The 23522-nt window shown below is 47.7% G+C and overlaps 1 protein-coding gene across 1 annotated transcript in view; it reads left to right on the forward strand.

Annotated features, from left to right (window-relative positions):
• LOC107189811 (SH3 and multiple ankyrin repeat domains protein 1) overlaps positions 1–23522 on the forward strand; it is a 164799-nt gene that overhangs the window by 107227 nt on the left and 34050 nt on the right. Inside the window, exon 3 of the mRNA XM_015578478.1 lies at positions 13122–13529. Coding sequence (XP_015433964.1) covers positions 13170–13529 — 360 coding nt within the window. The 5' untranslated portion in view covers positions 13122–13169. The remainder of the gene's footprint in view (positions 1–13121; positions 13530–23522) is intronic.

Here is a 23522-nt window from a genome sequence, read left to right on the forward strand (position 1 = left end):
ATCGTTTTTCGACCAACATTCCAAAATAAAACAACGAAACCCCGCCACATGGCAACGCGGTAATCGTTGGCGACGTTAGAAACAGAAATTCTAGCAAATTTCGGTACAGTTGCTGTCTGTTACCCACTCGGATATCGAATACATTACACTCGTTGCTTCGATGATCATTTACCGCAAAACAAATATTTGCGGGACGGCGAATCGATCAGTAGCTGAAGCTATTTCGCGATATCTGAGTAGATGTAACCGCATGTTGTATCGCAAACGAATGGTAGATGGAAGAGCAATCGAGGAAGCAAAGGCTGTGTACGCGCATTCAAAGCTTTCTCGTCGATTTTCGGAGTTTAAGGAATACGATACGCTGAAATAACTCGAATAACTCGAATAAACGAATCCATTGCGCGGTGTCTACCGGTAGCTGCATCTTTTACAAAGTACACACGACGGAAAAGATATCTCGGAAAAATATTCCAGAATACTTGGTACGTCAATTCGATGCTCTTGAGGATACAACTCGCGAAAACGTTACTCGCGTTACATCCACGTGTTGCCGTTCAATTTCCAAGGCGTTCCACTACATAATGGAAGAAAAACAAAAAATGTCCAACTTCGAATCTGAAACAATATCGTTGCTCGGGATTTTTACTCCGTCGTGGAAAATAATCGTCCCCTATTTTGCGAAGGTATAGTCATCGACGAAAAATTGGAACACCATGGCAGCAGTTAACGATCGATAAACGAGCGATATTGGACCGGCATCGATACCATTCACCGAGCCAAGTAACAATCGCCGGGCTCTGTACGCCCGAAGTATTGGCCCGTGGTTCGAACCTATTCGACATCATCCGCGTCCGTAAATACTCCTGAAAAATGAATACTTTCGAGGGACGAGCGCCGATGCCGGTCGCGAGGGCATCATTCCCATCGCTAGGAAACACACGCGAGGGTGGCGACCCACCCTCCTTGGGGAAGTAGAAGAGAGACGCGTAACGAGAGCAAGAGAGTGAGAGGGTGGAGAGGTAGGTGGGGGAAAAGAGCGGGGGCGAGGAGGACGGAAAGCGAAGGGCGGTTGGCACACTCGGTCGATCTCTCGTGGTTGCTAAGCGACGAACATCCACCACCAGGGCTCTCCCAACTACCCCTGCAGCAGATCCTGAAAACCGGCGGGCTACGCTGGCGCCACCTGGTTCGCCGGAATATACAGCCGTCCGCCGGCCACCCCCGCGATCCCCGCCCTCATCCTGACAGTCGCGCGATGCACTCCATGCCGGCTGGGTCTCGCCTCGGAGCCGCCGGTCCTCCCTTTCGAGCCGCCGCTACCGGTGCGGTTTTCGCCAGGAAAATTTTGGCTGGTCCGACCGCGAAAGCTCTGCAACCGTTACCCTTCGAGCATCGTCGCGATCACCATCGTCGTCGTCTCCTCATCCCCCTCCCTCCCACGGGATTGAATCGGGAGGAGAGGACCGACCGGTCGCCATCTTGCTAGTACATCTTGCTGCTGGCAGCGAGGAAAAGCGGCAACGCGCGCGCGAGCAGAGCCAGAGCGGCAGCGAAGCTATGGGGTTGCTCCGCCGCCGCGTGCATTCCGAGCTGGTTGCATTCGGGAACGGCTGCCGCCGTTGGTGGTGAGATGCTGCGATAACCACCCGCCGGCCGAGGGGTTTGATCGTCGTCGTTGTTCGCCGCGCTCTCCTCCCGCAGCCCAGGGGTCGTTGAACGTGTCGTGGGGTAAGTGTCGGCAACCAGCATTCGTTGCGGCACGTGCTTTTCCAACGCCGCGCGCGCGATCGCACTCGCCGCCACTCTCGTCTTTCGCCCGTCCGCCCGCCCTCCTCTTCTCTCGTACACGCTTTCTCGCCTCTCTTTCGTCCTGCTTCCTTTTATTTATTCGCTCTGACGGCCCCCGCGGCGCTTGTTTTGGACCGAGGGTGTGCACCGGCGTCGGAGCACCGACACCCTCGCGTGAAAGCCAACTTTGACCCTTCGTTTGCGCCCACGAAACATCGGCACTCGGGCTTTCGTTTCTTTTGTTCTTTGAACGCTACTTTTGTCGATCACGATCGAAGAAATTTAGATTCTTCTCTGGTAAAGTCATCGAGGAATATTATCACGCGCTTCGTAACGCTGCACGTGCCCGATTTTCGAGATCGGTATTACGATCGAACACCTCATAGAAGTATATTCACCGCGGAGATAAAATACGGGGTATTGAATTGTAATAGAACTCCCCCTGGTTGCACGCGTTGTTCGTTAGTTTCTTTCGTGGAATGTGGGACATGATCTGGCACGAATACCTTTATGAGATCTGCCTCTGTCCAGCGTAGCTCGTTCCACGGAGATTAATAGCCTCGTAACGTGTCCCGATGGCAAATAACGAGACCCATATTTCTCCATTTAATCCAGCGCGCCCCGTCAACCGATTATCTATCCGACGGACTCACCCGTTACACAACGGAACCGCGTGTCGTTGCGCAGTAACGGAGTCCACCGGGTATACATATACGAGAGGTTGACCGTCGGTCTAAATATCAGAGCTCTCGGGAAAGCTATTTATAATTTCGGTGGATGGTCGGCGTTTGATTTTCTCGCCACTCGGTTCTCGCCCCGACCTTCGACGTTCGACCTTGCCTCCCCTTTAACCTTTCGACTCTCGAATGGGCCTATTCGATTATTTACCGCCTATTCTTCGCGCCCCTCGTCACGTATCCCCGATATAAGTCATTTTGCGGTCCGCCAATGGCGTGTTCGATCCGAAGCGATTGATAAAGGGAACCCCTTGACTACCGTTGCTACATTCGCCGACGCAACCTTTCTCTCTCCGTTTCGACTTCTAATCGTTGATCGTTTATTTTACGACCGCCTCGATATCGAGACAAGGTGTCGTTAAAAGCTGCCCGACTGCTTAAAAGCGTGCTACCTTTGGTGAAAAGAAAAAAAAGGAACATCCGCGCGGATAAGATGAGCACCGGGTACAACGCTTGGAGAGAGTCAAAGAAGAGCAACACGCCTTTCGTCGAGGCGTGCTCGATTTTAAAAATAAAGGTAAACCATCTAGAGCGAAAGATTCGGCGTTCTTTGCGCGGTTTCTCGAGCAAAGCGGGATGGGTCGACTTACCCCGAATGGGAAGCGTTCTTTTATCGGGAATCTTTGAGACGTGTTTTCACGGGAAAAATAACATCGGGTGTTTTCGTTCTTGTCGTTCGCGTCCCTGAATCGCGGCTTGAAAGGTGGTTTTTGAAGGGTCGACGAGCGCTACTATGCGCCACGCTTCCGAAACAGCAAATTCCCCGAAGGGTTGCGCCCTTAAAGGGGAGTTATCGGCGCGGCGGTCCGATGCGGAACAGAGAGAAGGAGAGAGAGAGGAAGAGGGTGGCTTCGTATGTTATTCTTTCGCCTTCCTCAAGCGGTACGACGCCGTCGACGACGACGAGAGGAAGAGCTTGTTTTTTGTGCTTCGACGTGTTCTTCCCTCTCGCGCCCGCCCCCTTCTCGTCGCGTTCACACGAAGCGACGTCGGAGATCGTTACACGTGTGTTACACGCGTCGCGTCGTCGTGACCAGACTCTCTGGTTTTCCGGCGGTGAGGGGACATCCTCTTTGTGTACCTTGTGTACCTTGCATCCCTGCCAGCCTTCGACGACATTTTTTTTCTCTCGCCGGAAGCAATCCGCGCCAAACCGTCTTACGTTTTCATCAGCGGAATCAGTTTGATAACCGACGTTGATCACCGACTATGGAACGCGGGAACGAACTGGTAATCGCTTGATCGAGCGATCTAGGGGAGGGGGATCTAGCGGGTACGCTTGAACGAGCCTCGTAAACCATTTTCTCGAGAAATTAGAGATCGATCGTGAAGCTATTAAAGAAACAACGAGCGATGTTAATTCCTTTGAAATCTTTTGTATTTCATAGATATAATGCATGCAAATTGCGAGCAATAAGCGCGGCGACAGAAGCGTCGGCGATTGATTATATAGACGAGCGTCATACGTTTCAAAACTAACGAGCTAAACGCGTCTTTTTTACGATCCCGACTGCGTCGAACCCTTGCGTCGATCCACTATTGTTCCGGTAATTATAGTGATGGATATACATCTGTTGTGACAGCGTGGAACAACAAAACGCTCGGAACAATGCTGGTTCGTTCGAGCTAATGTTTTACACTCGCCGATGATTGCAGTCTCTCTAGCTGTTGACGTTACGTATGTGCAACATATGTCACCGCTGCCGGCCTGGACGTACATCGGGGACCGAGTTTCCTGCGTGACATCACATTTTCTATACACCCTGGCTACGTTTTTCCATGTGCACACGATGGCACGACGTAGACAGTATCTCCTGTTGTTCTTTTCAATTTCCTTGAAAGCGGGAAATCAAGTTCCTCGGGCATCTCCAAACTTCTATCGTTAGCATATAAGTCTACTCAAGGTATCTCGATAATGTTGGGTCGGTGGGACAGTAATGTAATTTTTACAAAATTTTTACATACTGAAACAACAGCGTTAATAGCAGATCTCCCTCTTCAATTATTTGGTTGATTGGTACATTACGAAAGAATTAGATCTATAATAGCGATAGTGAAAGCGTTAAGATCTGCGATTTCTCCATATCCGCACTCACCTTTCTATTAACGAAACTGATTTACTGTAAACAGTTATGAATTAATTATTCTAAGCTATTCTCGTCGGTACTATCGATCAACCCTCTGTATACGGACGTTTTTAATATTCGTAGAGACAGTGGGGGCTAGGTCCGTCCGAAACTCTATGCTTCTTTCTTATCAAGCATACTTTTAAACACGGTCAATAAAAAAACACCTGCTTTTTTTGCACGACCGAATATGAACAACTCCTACCTTAAATTATATTTACAAATCGATGAATTAAATATGGCTATAAACGGACCCGGTCATCGTACTCCAACGGTTAGTAATATTACTTTACTTACTCCCATTGATCGAACAAGTATGAAATTGTGTTCATGATTCTTCAAGACCATCCCCGGATCACGTTGTCACTCTTTCATAGATTGTAACTCGAAACACGACGAATTTTCATATGTCTCTTGCGACACCATGGTATCATACCCTCGTGTAGTAAACAGGCATACTCCTTTGGCAGCGTGTCAGTTTGCATACCCTGTGTGTTCACGGGCGTTCCCTACGGTTCGACAAGAGCATCGGTCCCGGGACGTCACGCTCGGGAAATATGACACGACGAACGTATTCAGAAGTTCCGCCGTTTCGGGCGGTAGAGGGTCGTCTCACCGGATGGGAAAATTTGGGATTCCGGCGTCGATTCGTTTATCCGGTCGCTCATCTAAGGGGATGCGTGGTGCCGAGAAATTTGTTTATTCCGCGTCCGTGCATACGTGACCGTGCGGCCCCTGGCCACGGTTTGACGGGATTGACTCCCAGACGAGATAGCGATGGCAGCCACTCGTCCCGTTATACCAACGTCTTCGCGCGGAAACCACCGCAGGGATTGCATTTTCAGTTGTTCCCCGGGTTTTCCGTGATCCGCATATTTTGCCTTTATTCACTGTCTCGTCTGTTATTTCGCGGGACCCCGTTTCCTCTGTAAAGAGAGTTCCCTCTTCGTGGTTGCCGCGAAGAGAGGACCTCACGGTGGCTCGTTAAAACTTCCGGAGACACGGTTCGACGGTACATATACATATATATAGGACGGGATTTTTTCCAGGCTCACTCCCCTTCAACCTTCTTTCCCCGTTTTTTTAACGGGCACTCGAGACTTGAATTTTTAGGAGCGTTTTATCGAGGAACCGATCGCGGTCCGCTCGTCGATATTTCCAGAAAAATATTCGTGCTTCTTGGTGTGAATTGTTGATTAACACGGGAGACATTTTTGAAGATCAAGTTAATTCTTTGGTTAACATTTTGGACCTATCAGCTTGAAGCAGTATCTGTGGGAAACTGTCCTTACGACGAATCGACCGATATAGCTTTTTTATTCGTTCATCAGGTGGTATTTCCTTGAACAAGGAATGAAACTTCGAAACTTCAAACGGATCGACAGAGAAGTCACCGTAAACTTCGGATGAAGATACAGCGACGAACTTTGGAAAGCAAACATAAGAGGGAAATCGATATGCTTGAAAATGCAAGTCGACACATCGGTTTCTCACTACTGCCGTGTGTGACAGAGATCCAACATCTATCATCTGTGGTGAACCTAAAAGCTTATTCCTGTAATCTGTAGAAACGGCACAAATCGCCTTTATGACGTTAAATATTATTAAGATCCCCTCATCGGCGCTTTTGAACTTAGGGTCTTCAAGTTAGGGCCTTCAGATTCGAAATGGTACCATTCGGTTTGCGATAACGACAGTTTTCCAGAGACACATAGAAATCTCGTCGTACTCTTAAGGTCAACATACTCTCGGGGAGTTAACAGGGTCCTTTCAGCAACGAGTCTTTGTACAGCGAAGAAAGCTTCCTTTGGACGCGCGTTAAATGCTTGTACCGGCGACGGCAAGAAGTCGTCTTTGTATAACTCTAGGGCTAGGGGGTTAGTACAAAGGAGCAGTAGCATAGTTGCAAGGAGCATCCACGGCTTCAGAATCGAGAATGTCACGGTCGTACTTTAACCCTCGTCGTCCTTCGGCGTTCCTCCCCATCGTCGTCGTCGGGCAAAGTTCCACCGGCAACCGTGGATTTTTTTAATTACACACGAATCACCGTTCAGCACGACACTGTTAGGTGGCTCTCAAATTAAGGTACGGCCACTTAAAAGCAAACCCGTAAAGCGACGCCCACGCAGCGGGTACCTGCTGTATGCACTTACGTGCATCCAGGGGCGCAGCGAGCGTTTCGCTTCGAACGCTCGCGGTATTTCGTCTCGCGTTCGTTTTCAAATGCCAAACTACTGCACCTGAAGGTACATAAACCGAATCCAGAAACGTTGGAATCTTCGAAAACAAAATTCGAAACTCCGACGGTATTTATTTTTCATAATTGGAACGGTAATATTTCTGATTTTTCAATGAAATATAGCCCGAATAACTTTCTAATCGACAACCAACTTTGTCGGACATCCAGTGTGTTTTCATGTGTAACGTTAGAACGCACCAGAGTCTCGTCTCGAGTCGTCGACGTCAGTATTTTGCATACAACGAAACTGTGTTCCCGAGCACCGAGACGGCCCTGCTCTCCGCGCTACACACAGGGTGGCCAGACAGAAAAATCCCGAAGGCACTCCACCGTTGAGTGCCACGAATAAGGGCCATATAAAGACGGGTCGTAAAACTATGATTTACGGCTTGTCATTGATGCGTTTGCTGTCCGTCCATCCGTACGCTCCTTCCTCCAGTTCATCATCGTCTCCCTCCGTTCCCTCTTATTATCTTTCTTGTACCCGCTCCTTTTGTTCCTCTCGGTCTCCCGTCTCGCGCAAAGATAGCGCGCTCAAGGGCCGATAATCGATTAGTCGGCTAGAAAAAGCGGTAGCGTATCGGTATCGCCGGAATTGGCCCACGGTCCGTGCTCGAATACATACCAACGGGGAGTGAATAGCGACGGGCTAAAAGAGGAGTTATTATTCGTTCGTTCTTGCTTCAAGTACGGCTACCAGTACCGATTATTATTCAGGGATCGAAATAGATTCAGGTATGTCCCGAATTACTGTTTAAACCCGAATCTCTTCTTTTTTCCCGCTTCTTTTACCCGAATTACGTTCAACTCTGCAGTGCCTCCGAGCGACACGTACAATAGGTGAGAGTTGCTTTTCAGTGAAAAACGTAGACTTGATGACCGTGTATGCACCTATACCATTGTACGGGGGGTGTAACGTAACGAATGCATATATCAGGGATAGCTTCAGCTTTGGAAATTAGAAAAAAATATGCATATACACTTATACACCCTATTGTTCTCTGTTTCTGAATTGTAACACGTTTTGCGAATAACTCGTTTAATTGAATTTGCCTTATTTATAGACATCAATAGAAATCTTTTGCAATACAAAACTGGGTGAAACTTCGAAATTAGGTCGCATAGAAGAAATGTTTATACGATCTCACTGAAATTCAATACTAAATCGACCCTTCCTTCCGCTTTTTACCATTCTTCACCTTCTTTACACCTGCTGTCCATTTTTTCACTCTCTTCCACTTTCCTATAGCACTGTCTAATAAATCCTAAAATATTAGAAATCAACGTTTGATTATCAAAATGTGAGTTACGATCATGTTTCAGTAGAAACAAAACCGAATTCGAACTAAAAAACAACCCATCAATCCGATCGTGGGATCTTCTCGTGACTCCAAGAACGCAATTCGTCGCAATGTCAAGGTGTCTCGTGTTTCGCGTGCATTAACGTTGTTTTCATTTTTTGCAATCCCTTCGTCCCGCGACGACATCGATTACGACGCTGCGGATGATAATTGTGGTCGCGGCAGGCGCGAATACGGTGGCAACAAAATTATTAACTCGGCCGATCGCGTGACGGTCTACTCGCAAGAAACGAGCCAGCTCTACACCGCCTCTTTCGCGTTTCCGCTCTTTTTCGTGCCCGTTGATTCGGTAGCCGGGACAGACTCTAGATTCTTTCCACGGTCCGCGCCGCCGTTGGAAAAAGAAAATCCCGGTTGGTCGGCGGAATATTAACGCCTTAAGGATGAACGTTTTTCTGGTCGGGCGCGAAGGATACGACCTTGCGGCCCCTTACCACTCCCGTCTTCCCTGGCTTCTTCGGCTCTATTGTCCTCGAAGCGTACACGGCGCGCGTATATACGGTGGTGCGGTCAGTGGGTTATTTAAAGTTTTAACGCAGCCGGCCTGCCGGCAAGACGGTTACATTTAATGGCGTCTGCGGTTTCCCATCAAACTTCTCCCCGTGCCACCTGACATCTCGCGCTCCGTTCGCGTGGAATTCCGTGCTGTATAAAGCAGGATGCGCCGAGATCACCTCTATAGGTTCACCGGAGTTTTGTTCCGATTTTATTTGCGAGTTCTCTAACAGGATAATTCCTTGTATCCCTTACGATAGAATTTTCTTATTTGTAGTTCGATGTTTTGCTCGGGGTGCCGACGAATCGTTGAAAATTACAGTGCAGACCCGCTGGAAAAGTAGCTGTGTACCTGAATAAATATAATAATGATACATATAAGGGTACATTTCTACGGTGTAGTCGGTAGAGTAATTGTAGTTTTAGATTTCATACTTATTATCTGCGGATATCGGATATAATTGGGTCATTGCGAAGTATACTCGAGTCTGAATAGATCCGAGGAAACGTTAACACCGATAGTACAGCTTAAGCACTGTAAGAAATTCGAATGTTAAGATATCTCTGGAACGACGTTTTCTATAATTGTATACTTAATGCCAAATCTCTGAAACGTGTCGAGTGTACAAGGTACAAAGTGTAATCCTCATCATTGAAATCCCTTATCAATGGGAGTAGCGGAAAATTTCGAAATTGATAGTGTAGCCATTGAATATCTTGTTTTACATCGATCAAAACTTGCACAGTCAATTGTTGCTCTTTGATTGAATCATGTCCCTGGCCAATAACTACGGTAATAACCATGATTAATCTGATCAAACATCAATCAATCACATGGTCCACGATTACTAATAGACTAAAGGTTACTTCGCAACAAGTTAATATGATATATCTACCAAACGGTACCACCCGTATATCTATAAATATGTATGCATGAACTAATAAGGATAAATTAGTCATTTTTGAATAAAGAACAGCAAACTACAGCGGAAGAAAGAATTTTGCACTGTGAGTCTCTCGCTTCCCTATTCGTTTCATAGAAAGCAGCTGTCGCGTCTACGGTCGGATCCCCAAGAAGCTGTTGTTTACACTCCCCGTTCGTGGATGTTTAACTTAGGCGGAGAGATAATTAGGAAAGTCGGTTCGTGGCGTGTGCTCGCGGTACGCTGGGTAGCTAATAGCTGGTTTACGGTTTGCAACGATATTGTTTCCCGAAACATTTTCCGACAATCCCGGCCTGGAATTTGCCACAAAGCAAAACTCGGTGTCTAGACAATGCGCGGAGAAACGCGACGAGCCTCGAAACTACTCGAGTCTCTCGGAGTCATGCAACTTGCCTTGCACTCTCATTAAGCTGACAGTGATCTCGCCCTCGCAAAGAAACGACGTTCCTTTTCATTCTTCGAAGTATTTGATTTCAGAGTTCGGAACGAATCGAAAATTGCAACAGTAGCCTCGCTGTGTGTAACGGACGGGGTTGTATGAACGTACAAACATTAATTTTTTGGCTACGAAAATTTGAAAATCATAAAATTTCATTTTCTCGGTCATTGATCTCGTTTCCAATCTGAAACGCGTGAGTTATGAATTACATGAGCTACTAATAAGTTACAAAAGTATACTAAGAAGTTTTCTTGAGAGTAGATCCCTTATGGTAGCATGCGCTCTTGGTCATTTACAGAAACGTCGTTAGAAGTTCTATCGTAAGAATCTGCTGAACAGTCGCATTTATTTTAATTGTGTCAACCCTCAGCACGTGTTCTCCGTTTTTGCTTCACATGGATTAACCGTTGAGATACTATCTGAGTGTTTATATCGACAAGAAAATCGTCAGTTAACAATGTCACTTTCGATAAGTCAAGGCTGTCCTGTCTTTTTCCGTTATCGTTACAGCACTCCAACAAATTTGAACACTCGAATCAACTATCTATCATCGATACAAGATACGTAATCATAATTTTCAATGATGAATTACTAGTAGGTACTCTTTTATTGACCTCCGTAGTTAAATCAAATACGTCAAAGGAACTCGACAAATTCTCACGAAAGAACTTCCGTCGGTACATTCAGAAATATCAGAAAACCTGCACCAAAGGCATGTTATCAACAAATGACTACTATGAGAAGGAGACTGTTAATCCACTGACAACCGTAAGCGTACCAGTACCTGCGCTACTATTTCAAATATTCATTTTTTCTCAGTTGCATAGATTGCTTAGGAAAAATAATGAAGTGACTTTATTAGATTAAAATTCCTCACTATTACACTTAGAAATTGTTTACGCGCGAACTCGATATATTTACAAAAAGTGGCGTTCCCCGTCCGTTTGCGTGGCGACCTAACCCCTGCCGGAGCTCTACTCCAAACAGTATAATCCCGAATGATCGTGGGTATCGCGTGTCCGTTTGTTGCCGCGATTATTTCACGCATTACATAATTGCGCGGGGAATCGGCCGATCGATACGGTGCAGCTGCGTGGCGAATTGTACATACGTTACCCCCGGAGGATCCACGCACGCATCCCGCGGACGTTAATCCCGCTGCGTGGCGAGGAGATGCGATTCGACGCGATGCGACTGCTGCGAGGGCCCCCGACGTTTACTATATCTGTTCGAAAGTTTCGAGTGAAAGCGACTCCTCTGTGCGAGGCGCGTCGCGTCGATTCGCGTCGAGTCGAGTCGCGGCGCTCGTTAGGACGTAAGTTATCGCTGACCGACAGTTAACCTCCGGAGGTCGGAGGTCGTATTGTAAAACGACGAGCTGTGTTATCGCGTCAGCGAGAGGCGGCCCTCTCCAGCAGGTACGCGCGAAAACGCGCGGAGAACGCGAACGCGCCGCGACTGCATAATCGATTCGTCGCGTGTATCCCGACGAGTCGAGTTCCTGCTCGATCACGCAACGAAGAACGAGCCTCGTAATCCCATCGGAGTCGAATGTACCGCTGCGACCGCGCGCGGACCACTCGGAGCGATGCCTTCGACCACACGGAAATTAACTTCTTTTCATGTCTTTGTTACTTTATTTCTCGATTTCAGGGTGTATGTATTCCGAAATGGCGAAATCCTTTCAAGATGTATTAAGCTATTGTCGGGTCAGGTGGTCACCGATCATCGACGCTACGTGCATTATACGAAAAAGCCATTCGAACTAATCTTGTCGAAATAATGACTATACATACACGTCAACGTGTAACTATTTGTATTCTTATCGGCGAATGCTCAAACAAATCTGTTTGATCACAGTATTGTCGCGATGCTAAACATTTGGATAGTCAGTTCACAACACAAGATTTTAGGATTTAAGGTTAAGGTTTAGATTTTAGGTTAACGGAATTAGAATTTAAGACCACGGCAATTGGGCAATGTGCATCCAATTGGCGCGTCGACAAAGCCAATTGTCGGGAGGTGTATCTGTCTGCTTTGAAACCGAATCAAATTATACAATTATCTTAAATTTACGTCGAGGAGACAGAATGCTGCTAAATACTAGATAGAGAGGGAGAAAAAGGAAGTGACGAGATACAAGACAGAATAAGGCATCGAGGGTTTTACTCAAATTGAAATTTCGTATTAGGAGCTTCGCGTAAATAGATTATTCGAGTCCATAAAGTTCAATGTAAACGACAGGATTGTGTAACTCGAGGAGTATAGAGGGGGCTCGAATAAAAAAATATATCGAGGCGCGGCCAGGCCACGAGGCATAAAAGGCTTTTACGAGCGTTAAAAAATCGCCGCGGCGTCTCGGCGCCATTTCTTTATTTCCATTGCGGTAATCTGGTCCTTCCCTTACCGTTACTCGTCGGAGTTACAAACTGCGAGTCCCTGGCTGTTTTAATTTCTTCATTTCCATCAAACCACTTCCCTCCGTCCACATCGGGTGTCTCCAGTCGTCGTTCCTCGAGATCTTTTTCCAGATTGCAGATATCCCCACTACACACCTTGACGGTAGTAATGGCACCGAACCAGTCGATTAACGCGTTGAATGCCATAGTGGTCACCGGTAACCGGCAACATTCAATTGTATGGAAAACCTTCAGTTTTGGAACAGTAACTTTTTAACAATCTTCCAAATCTTATTAACTGTACCCATGATAATGATCGTCTCAAGAATGTAGAAGAAAGACAAAAAAATATAACGTACCGAGGGTGAAATATTTGTTCAAGCTGCATAGGAAGCACTTTGGATATTAAAATGCTCCTTTTCTAATTCCAGATTTCTTCCTATTGCAATTTTTAAATCTACTCTTTATCACGATACTATCCCAACGATAAAAGTTTGTTCAATCGACACATTCACCGATGCTAGATTGAAATACACAACTGCGAGAAATACTGGCAATAAAGTTCATTAACGAGCGCCGATCTTCCATTTCAGATGTGAGCCTGTGAAGGTGGAAACCCCGAGTAGCGCGAGGTCCTCGCAATGGAGGCGGGACCGAAGCAACAGCAGCAACAGCAGCAGCAGCAGCAACCGCAGTCGCAACAGCAACAACAGCAACAGCAGCAGCAGCAACAGCAAAATTCGTCGACCGCTGGTACGGGACAGACTCCGACCCAGGCCACGAGTCCGCAAGCCGGCCAGACTCAAGGCCAAGCTCAAGGTCAGCAAAATCAAGATGCTGCTGCAGTCGCGGCTGCAACTGCGGAGGCCGGCCCGGTCGAGGAGGGAGTCCTTCTCGCCAGGGTGCACGTCCCGGAGCTGTACGTCAGCAAGTGTCTTCAGTTCCCCAAGGATCAGCTCGTCTGGGACGTGAAGCAGCAATGCCTGGCATCCTTGCCCAAGGTAAGCACGACTCTCCCTTCCGTCGAGTCACTTCCTACTCACTATTCACGAGAATCCATTAGCGAACGTCCATGGTGGATGAACTGGAGAAGAGCCGGGAAACGTACATGTGTGTGTCCACCATACCCGTGCGATTGTTCCCCGTCGATCGCCTAATTGCCACGGATCGTCTAATTTGCTCGTCAAATTACAGTGTATCTTCGGGAATCCTCGACAGGATACTCAAACGAATCGTGAAGAGAAGCGGATCGGCGAAAAATTATGCCCGCGGACCACCGGGCTTCGCAGAAATTATAGTCGTCCTTGTGCTTCGCGGTAACCCCGGATTACACGCGAAGCCCATCACGATTCATTTCGATCGAAGACCCGACCCGCGAACGGTAATCGGTCACGAGTTCCCTTTCAAGGACTCGATCGCGTCGGGCCTTTTTTCGTAAGTGTACACACAGAAGTCGTACGACGGTCTGCCACGTTGTATGCTGATTTCGCGAAACTGCAGGAGAAAGAAGCTGCACGCGGAGTGGAGCGGAGCGGCGCGCGGCAAAGGACACCCGAGGCAAGGCCAGATCGGGCTTCCCGGCTCTTCGTTCTCTTTTTTCATCGGCAGTCGTAGCTGGAGCCCCACGGAAAGTCACGAAGCCCCGCAGGATTAAGAGATCTCTCCACCCGAGAGAAAGAAACGCTACCGTGCGGCTCTCGCGGTTCTACCACCGTCTTGCTTTTATTTATCGAGATATGTACATACTCCGGAGGAGTAACGAGGCACACGCGCGTTGCCCGCGAAATTTATACCGGACGAACGAACCGAAGGAACATGCAAATCGAAGGTCCTGCGGGGCCTCGCGACCATGTCCGACCGGCTCCAGGGAGTTTCGAGATCGCACAAGAGCCTACATATTAGTCGCACCCGCCACTGACAAAAACAGACACGTACACGTACGCGCCCAGTATATTATCTATATCCCTAGACAAAATAGAGACTAGAAGATACCTACCGATGTGTGTGGCTTCTGCTTTCGTATCAGACTGTCACGCTCTTCACTCTTTTTCCGACTTCCCTCTTTCTCAGTTCCCGTTTCCCTTCGGACTTCCCTCGTCTTACGCGACGAATTTCCACGCGCGTCGCCAGGATCTGCTGAAACGATGGCGCGCTACGCGTAACAACCCTCTAACGACTCCCTAACGAAACTTCTATTCTCTATCACGCGTCAAAGATTTCTCTATTCCTCCCTTCTTCCCACGAGATTTACAATTCGGCCCAGTCGACCGCTCGCGAACGAAACGAACGCGCACAAAATTGATCCAACGATCTGGAAAACTCGAGTGAAATTCACGGATCTGCATGTACAGATCGCTACGTGTACACTTTCTACCGAAAGGATTTATTCCGTTCTCCTAACGAATATCTGTCGCTTTCCTGGACACCTCCCGTCCAGTTTTCCGCTTGAGAACTACCTCCCCTCCCCCCTTCTCTACAGTAGATATCTTGTTCTCGGAACGAGTTCGATGACGAACGACAAAGGCGTTCTGAAACGGGGTTCGATCTCGTTGTGGACTCGGCGTGCGCGCTGCGCAAAGTGCCCGGGATATACATATATTCGCAGCCGCAATCGACTTACCGTTGCCACCGATACGTTCACCTGCATTCCACCCGGACTTTCGCCTTTATTGATAATTGGCTACCCTATTAATCGGCGCTGCGCGTGGTCGACCGTCCTGTTCGAGCAGACAATCGGTATTTACTCTCGAACACGGTTCGCCCGTGTGCGCCGATACCAAACCCCAAGTGTTCGTTACTCCTCGAGAGGCAGTACCGTACGCATCTAAAACCTTGAAACCGTTTTCGTCGACGAAAGGAGTGCGCAAGGTGTCCACGAAACTATGGGAATACTCGCGTCGACGAGGTTTCCCAGAGTCATCGAACCAGTTCCGAGGTGTACTCGCGGCAAGATTACACACGCACTGACACTGTACGCACACATGTTCATTGTTCATCTAAAAGTATACGAATCGATAAACGTACCAGAAATAGATGGAGAATTTTAGAGGAGCGTACTTTACCTTTCATAAGGATAAAAATAAGACACGTGAAACGTGAGTTTGGAATTTTGTAACTTCTCCGACACACAAACATTTTCATCGCGATGGTTTACGATCAATTTACCTGCCGACTTAGACTCTCTATCTCGTGAAAATACTTATTGTTAACAGTAAGAAAGTAAAGAGGATAACTTTACATATGTCGGAAAGGAAAATTTGTCAAACTCATGCATACTAGAGCTGTTTCGTCGTTAAGGTAGGTAAAGTACAGTACTGACTTTATCCATCTATTTCTGTTACACCCCGCGTGTGTATGTACATGGGAAGGATTCACATGTATGTATATATTATGTATTAATAATTAATACTTGTGCACATAGGACACGCGAGTGTCCATTGACAATTTTAATCGTGTATATTTTTCTGACCTGTGGTGTTGTTGTTGTTGTTGTTGTTTTTGCTTTTGCCTCACATTTGCACGGGGCGTGCGAATACACTACTACACCCGCCACCACCACCGAACCACCACCAACCACCACTTCACCACTGTGCTATCGTCTTGTTGGGGCCCGCCTCTTCGAACGCACCCCCGTACTGCGTGACACGCAACGCGCGATATTCGACCGACCAATATCGAACGAAACTATACAAAAATCGCGCCCTCGGGCCCGACCTTCACCCTCCACCTCCGGTGTGTTGCGTCGCGGATATACCATCGCTTCTCCACCCCTTTCGAGCGCCTCGCAGGTGGCCACTTGGTACAGGGTACGTCTTCACTATTACTAATAGCATGCATTCACCCCAACCCCCCCCTCTCTCTATGCAACAACCATACCCCGATTCTGTCTACCGATTTCTGGCCCGTTTTTGCTACTTCAGTTGAGCTTTAGTTTCACGACCGAGAAAACTCGCGTGCATGGGACGAAGCGAAACAGAAAAGAAACCGATTCGACGAACTACCCCCCGGTTCTAACGGTGAGTCGCTAGATGGCGTCGACTGCAACCCCTAGCCTCGTTCTTACCATAGGATCCCCAGTCGCGAACGGAGCATGTCCGTCCCTCTTTCCGTTGCTCGGCGAGGGATCGAAGAAGAACGATGTTCTGAAGAACAAGGGGTGGAGGGTAGACTCGAGGTACCACGTGGATGAAGAACGATCGAGGGCGATCCGATTAAATTTTTGTTTTTGCCCTTTTTTCATCGGCCGTGTCGAACACAGGATCGTCGTCGAAGGGGGAGAGTGACGTGTTTCGTCGAGTCACGTAGGACAACTCGGACGCGTACTCAGGTACGTCGTGCTCCAGAGGAACTTCCGGTCGCGCGGCGCCATCGCGTCAGCTCCTGGAGACAGACCTGTTTCGCACAATCGGTTCGGTCGCCCGGTGACGTTCCCAACGGGACGACGGATCGCGGCGGGACAGATCGGAATTCCGTTGCGAGACGGGACACGAACGAGCGAGCAATCGATTCGCAGGGAGCGAGGACGAGAAACGCTTTAATTAGCCCCGGGGATCTTCTCGAATCGATGTTTCCGTCCTTGCGACGCGAGCGTAGACGACGAGCCCGGAGTTATTTCCAGCTCGGTTTGCATGTACTTATAGCAACTCCCGCCTTTCAGCGCTCGAGTACCATAGAGGATAAGTGCATGTATCGGTTAAGCAGCGTACAACTGTACTTTTGCTGACCCGTGGTTCACGTTCAAGGGTGACGAGAGTGCGTTCTCAAGGTCACGCCCGACCACACCACGCAGCTTCCTTTCAGGCGGAGATACCGACACGTCCCGCGTTTCTGCTAGCTCGGTGCACGCGAGACACCGTTCCTTGAAATAAAAAAAACAATAAAAAAAAACAAATACACTTACCAAACATCTCAGTGTCACTGTACGATTCGATTCTGGAAAGAGAAGACATTTTATCGCTGTGCACCAATCTAACAGAATACACGTGATTCTTCTTTAAACAGCTCTCAGAACTTGGACGCGGTCGGACTAATCCTTCCGTCGTCAGATCGAAGATAAAACACGAGTGAGTAATTTCCTGTCAAATTCCTAATCGATTTAATTTATCGCGATTCTTCGAACGACGCGATAAACAACGACGAACTGGAAAAGAGTCTACGATCAAGGTCACGAAGAGCTTCGCCGTAGTCGCGAGCGGATGACTTTCGTTTTCAGCTGGCGGCGGCAGCTCGAGGAAACCGTTCGACTCCCCGGATCGCGTGCCCCGTCGCGAATCGATCGTCGCTTCGAACCCAGCGATTTTCGATTTTCCAGGGCTCGATCATCCGCGGCCGTCGAGCCGATCGCTGGCAACGTTTTCAGCACGATCGAGCAGCGTTACGGAGCCTGGCGCATTACGCGGGATTACGCAACGCAACTACGGGGGGCCCTGCTCTTCGGTTTCTTGCGAGGGAAAGCGCCACGGTTGTGCGCTGCTTGTCTTCGTGGATTAAATATCAAAAGTCATCGAACATTGCCTCGCGAAACGAGCCCGATACGACGTACGGTTCTCCGTCGTGACAAGAACCGAGTTCCGCGAAACGGTGACACGTTCTACGATACTTTTTTGAGCCGTCAACGATTACGGCGGGTTAGCGTTAAAACTTCCTGATTTCTATCATTACCCGCGATGTAATCGTCTGGACACGTTGAATCATTTGTCGGTTAATGCCGTCGAATCAACGGGAACTGCCTGAAACGTGACAGGACGTTAGTCATACGTACGTATGCGGTTCAAACGAATAGATTGCGCGCGGCCAAGCGCGATCCAGCCAGATCGAAGTTTCGATTCGGACGGAAAATAGGTCGCGGGAGCGATATTTTCGTGATCCACGTGTAGATAAGGCATCGCAGCGCGATAAGATCTGTTACGCGGCCTCGCTGGAAAGCGTTTCCAGATACCATCGAGAAACTAGTTGCTCGGTCGTGTCGCTGGAAATACGGAAAAATCGATAGTCCACTAAAAGCGGTTTGGTGTTCGAGGCGAGTTTTATCCGTCACGCGTGTTTGTTCTAACGATTGAAGCATTTAATTTTGCTAATGAACGCGGCAGATGTCCCACATGTAGAATAATTGGCGAACAGCCACGTTCTAGTTTTTACTGAATTTAATAGACGAACAAAAGCGATCGCAGACGACTCTGTTAATAAATGTAAGACAACTGTCCTTATTTACGCGGAAACAAAAATTTCTACATTAATTTATAAAATTGACAACTGAATAGAAATTCATCTACCTTACGAAGAAGTTTATTTAATTGAGAACAAAATAAAAGAAATATCGAAAGAATTTGCCAAAGAAAGTTATTCGATTCGGTAAACAGCAACAGAAATGATAGTTTCATTTTTTTAAAAATCGTAACATTCTAATTTGTTCGATGTATACTTACTGTATCCGTACACTTATGGACAGTAGTGTAACTTGGATTTGTTCTGTATAGCTACGTGATCTTTGAAACATTTTCTGTGCAATTCATGCGCGGAAACTAATTAATTAATCAATTATTCGAATAATATATTTCTTACAATACATTGTAACTCCGTTAATAACAATTATTGAGCATTTGTACCTCTTTTTATGTTACAAAAATCAGAACAAAACGAATGGCCAATATTCCGACTGACTTAATAGTCAAAGTAATCGGTCGACAAAGAACGATCCAAATCTGACTTCTGGTCCAGCACCAGATCACCCAACATCTTTCTGTCCAGCAGAATTTCACAGCAGAGATATCGTCTCTTCCGAAATTCATCAATGAACGTCATCTTGATCGACGAGATCATTCCTGTAGCTTCCGATCGCAATGAATGTCTCGTCCAGTTGACAATGCTCCGGGACGTCTCGGTAGCGAGTAATTACCAGTGGGCGACAGTAATCGTAACGAGGATATCGCAGCGTTATTGGCAGGCCATCGATGTCACGGAACCCTTATCGTCGCCCCATAGGCCGCACGATCGCGCGACCGAGTATTCAGATAGCGACCGTACCGGAACCGACGACCGCACATTACGAGTGTACCGGTGCACCAACGTGTGTACCGCAGGTATCCGATGCGGGGATCTCACCTCGGATAAATTCATCGCTAACGCCATGGGATCCGCGGTTCTCCGGGGCCACGAATAGATCCTTGTGGGCGTAAGATCATTGTGATCCGTTGATCGTGAACCAGGATCATCCTTCACTTCCGATACCATCGTCTTTTTCCTCTCTTTCCACCGAGGTTCCCGCTTCGCCTCGCACCGAGTCGCGGTTCCCATTGCGTCTGTTGGGCACAAAGACGCGTTTGTCCCGATGGTCACTGACATAGTTGCTGAAAACATTTCGAAGATAATCTTTGAGTTTATACTGGTTTTGAAGGTTTACGAAATCAGGATTCAGGAAGTTCACTCTTCCCGAGGTTCATCTCTTTGATCGCAACGCGTTACTTATTGTTAGAATTTTGGTAACTTGGTGTGTTACTCCAAAGGTTAAGGATCAGAACAAGGAACATTTTGTTCCTATCATTTTGAGCATATGTTTGATATTCAATAGAATTTTCACAAAACATTATGCATATATATGTGGATTGCAACCATAATCGTTATTAAGACTTTCATTAAAAATTAACAAATCATGGTTTCTGCTATGAATTTAAAAAGTTCAATAATTTTGAATATCTGAAAAGTACAAGTTAACACTCGCATGACACCACCGTGGCGTTATCGATCGTCACAATTTTAAGGTGTTCTAGCCAGGAACGAGACCTGCTTGCCCCGTTCCTGTTCTTCCGAAGTTCCTGCATATGTTTGCATAATAAAAACTATAGGAATTAAATGGCGTAAAATACGAGCCTCGGGCAAGCTGTCTGCATTTAAAACTAACTTGCTACGAACGAGAATAAGCCGAAAGGCATTGACTCAAATCTCACGAAGAATTCATGAGTGGTTAAGTGAACAAAGGTGGTGTAGGTAAAGAAGGATTTTCCAGGATGTGCTCTTTTGTTGCATATATAACGGACAAAAGAGTGGTGAATGAACAGATGTCATTGAGAAGGCAGTTGTAGTTGCGAGTTGACGGAAACGAAGAGGATCTATGGCATTTGCTGCTACGAAGCGTAGAAACGGATAGTCGAGAAAGATAGAGAAAAGTGGAAGGTTTGAAGAATTACGATTCTTTCGGGGATCTAACAGGAAGTCTGAGAACCCAACGGCGTCGACTGCGATCGGAGGATCAGGGGAATAAAGAACCGTGGTCGACGCTGCGGGAGGGCACGGTTGATCTCTCTCGATCGCCGTTGCTTCGATCCTCCATAAGAAAAATCGTAGCGCGCCGTGATATCGTTGCATTCAGACGGGTATCTATCGCCGAAGATGGGATCGAGCGTATCGTACGTTTTCGTACACTGTTCCGTATAATTGAATGAAGGGCAGATCCGGGGATCGTGACCGATCCAGGAGATCGCGATACGATAAGATAAAGGAACTTGGAGCGCGAACGATGAATCCGGATTCAAAGGGTATTTAATTTAGAGCAACCGAGACGACGGAAATCATCGATTAAATTAAATTAAATTAAATCACATTGTATATTAATGATCGTTAAACGTCGATCAATTGTGTTCAATTGTATAACGAATAGATCGTTCGAGAAGCTTGGATACCTTGGCCAGGATTCAAAATGGATAATAAAGAACGAATAGCAACATAAAGTTAACACGCAAAATAACGACGACCGATCGATTAAACGAAAATCGAGAAGGGAAGGAGAAGAGTAACGGGAGGGTGGTAAATCGCGAATGGGCAAGGTGAACACGCGGCGCTGTCGGTCGCGTCCGCTCGGTTCGAGGCCGTGAAACGTTTCCCGATCGATTTGCAGCAATGAATACGGTTCGTCCGACTCGGTGTGGTTTATTGAACGATTCCGCGAACGAGCTCGAAGCGGCGATCGGTACGCGGGCTCGCACGTGCGTTCTGCGTGTATTTGCGTGCGTGGAAAACGATGACGAGAGACGAGAGCCAGTGGTCTCGGGGCGAAAGAGAGCCGCGGGACTCGTGGCTGCCGGAGGACCAGGGAACAGAAAGGAGAACCGAGAGGAACGAGAGAGAAAGAGCGAGTGAAGAAGGGTGGAGAAGAGAGGGACAAACGACCGCCTCGTGACTCCACTGTCAGGATCAACAAATCCTCCCGCCGTAGACGCGGAACAAATGCACGCGAGTTGTTGATCGCGTACGATCGACTCGAGCTATTTATACCGAGGCTCGCCGACGCTCCGCTCGTTCGAGGGAGTAGATCGAATGGAGATCGATGGGCTAGCTTTTTAGAAATGGAAGACAACTCCTCCAAGCGGCTCCGCACAGCTGGAGGGACGCGAGGCCCCTCGATGCTGTTCGATCCTGCTCCTGGAGAACGATCCACGCCGATCGCCACCTTTAGTTGCACGACGTATGCTGGTTTCTCCGGCAGTCTTCCTTGGAAATAAGGAAAATAGAATGATCGACGGTACACGTGAAAATCGCGTTGAAACGAGAGCCCGGAGAGATGTACCTGCCGCTCAAGATTATCGGGGAACGCGGTGTATCTCGGAGGAGAGGAAATCGTTGCCACGGAGGCACGCAAATCTTCCCTTGGAAGTTGCCTGAAATATTTATCCCCCTTAGCTATTGTTACTCCAGATACGTCAGCGCCTCCGGCCGGTATTCCCAAGCCTGTCACGTACACTCGAAAACGAACGCACGCTCGAAAGCCCCGAGGCGTTCGAAGAAACTCCTGAACGCAGCGAACGAATACTTACTTCTTCCACTGTCGCCCGCGTAATTAATTTCGGAGAGGAACGATACGTAATACGAAGAGCTTTGAAAATTAATTTTTACGTATTTATATCATTGTCGGGAGGCGAGCCCACTTTGTGCACCCAACGATAAGAAATACTGTTATCGTAAATCGTAATAATCGAAGATGTCTGAATGATTTTTACTTTCAGTAGAAGTCTCGATGAAAGAAACGAAGAAGTCCAACACGCTATAGTTCTAGAATGAATAATTTACTCAGAAAATTGTGTGTTTATTCCGATACACTCGTTGCAAGTACGGGAGATATTTTAAACGTATGACTTTTAAATATTGATGTCTGAAAACATTTTTATAAAAATAACTCCATGTTAGCAGATCAAATTCTACGATTTATTAGAACCATTGCCTCTTACATCGTGTAAGAAGCTTATTGAAAAGGTTGTCGTATAGGATCGTCTTCCGTTCTCGGGGATTCCAGGTTCCGTTCGTTCGAATCGAGAAACTTTTCGTGACCGTTTGATTGGAAACGGGCACCGAGCAAAGGAAGAATCGTTTAAAGCGGTTTCGGAGACGGTAGTTTTTTCAGGATCGAGTCGGGTTTCGGACTGCGCGTGACTTCGTCCGCTTTTACTCGTCTCGACGCGACCGTGGAGCAGTAGCCAGCAACTGCAGGCAGCCTTTTACCCGGGGCTCTCCAAGTGCAATCTCGTATTCATGAATTCCTTGTACGTAGCCCCTCTGCCTTCCTCCACCTCCACCTCCGCCTTCTTTCTCCGCCCGCGCTCCTTTCCTCCCCTCCCGCCCGCTCCTCCCGTTTCCTCCTCCTTTTTCTTCTCCTCTGTTGCCCTTCCGCCTCTAACAATCCCGTACGCGTCGCTCCAGAGTCGAGGGACCAAGAAAATCGTTCGCTCCGGCCAACTGAAAAAGAGACGCGAGATCCTCGAGGTGAACGTTTCCGCTTAGAAATCGCCGACGCGAACGAATTTACGAGACCTTTGCGCTCGCGACGGACGCGAAAGGATTTGTCGGAACTGTCTCGTTGCCTCGTCGGGTCCTCCTATGCAAAGAGGCCCCCCACCTCACCCCTTTTCTCCCCGCGATGTCGGATTTATAAACTGAATCTGGTTGCGCGCGTTGCGGGTCATCGACTCGCTCCTTCTGTTGGTTCACCACGTGTCGAAAAATCCACG

This window comes from Dufourea novaeangliae, unplaced genomic scaffold (genome assembly GCF_001272555.1).
Source record: "Dufourea novaeangliae isolate 0120121106 unplaced genomic scaffold, ASM127255v1 scaffold173, whole genome shotgun sequence".
Classification (NCBI taxonomy): domain Eukaryota; kingdom Metazoa; phylum Arthropoda; class Insecta; order Hymenoptera; family Halictidae; genus Dufourea; species Dufourea novaeangliae.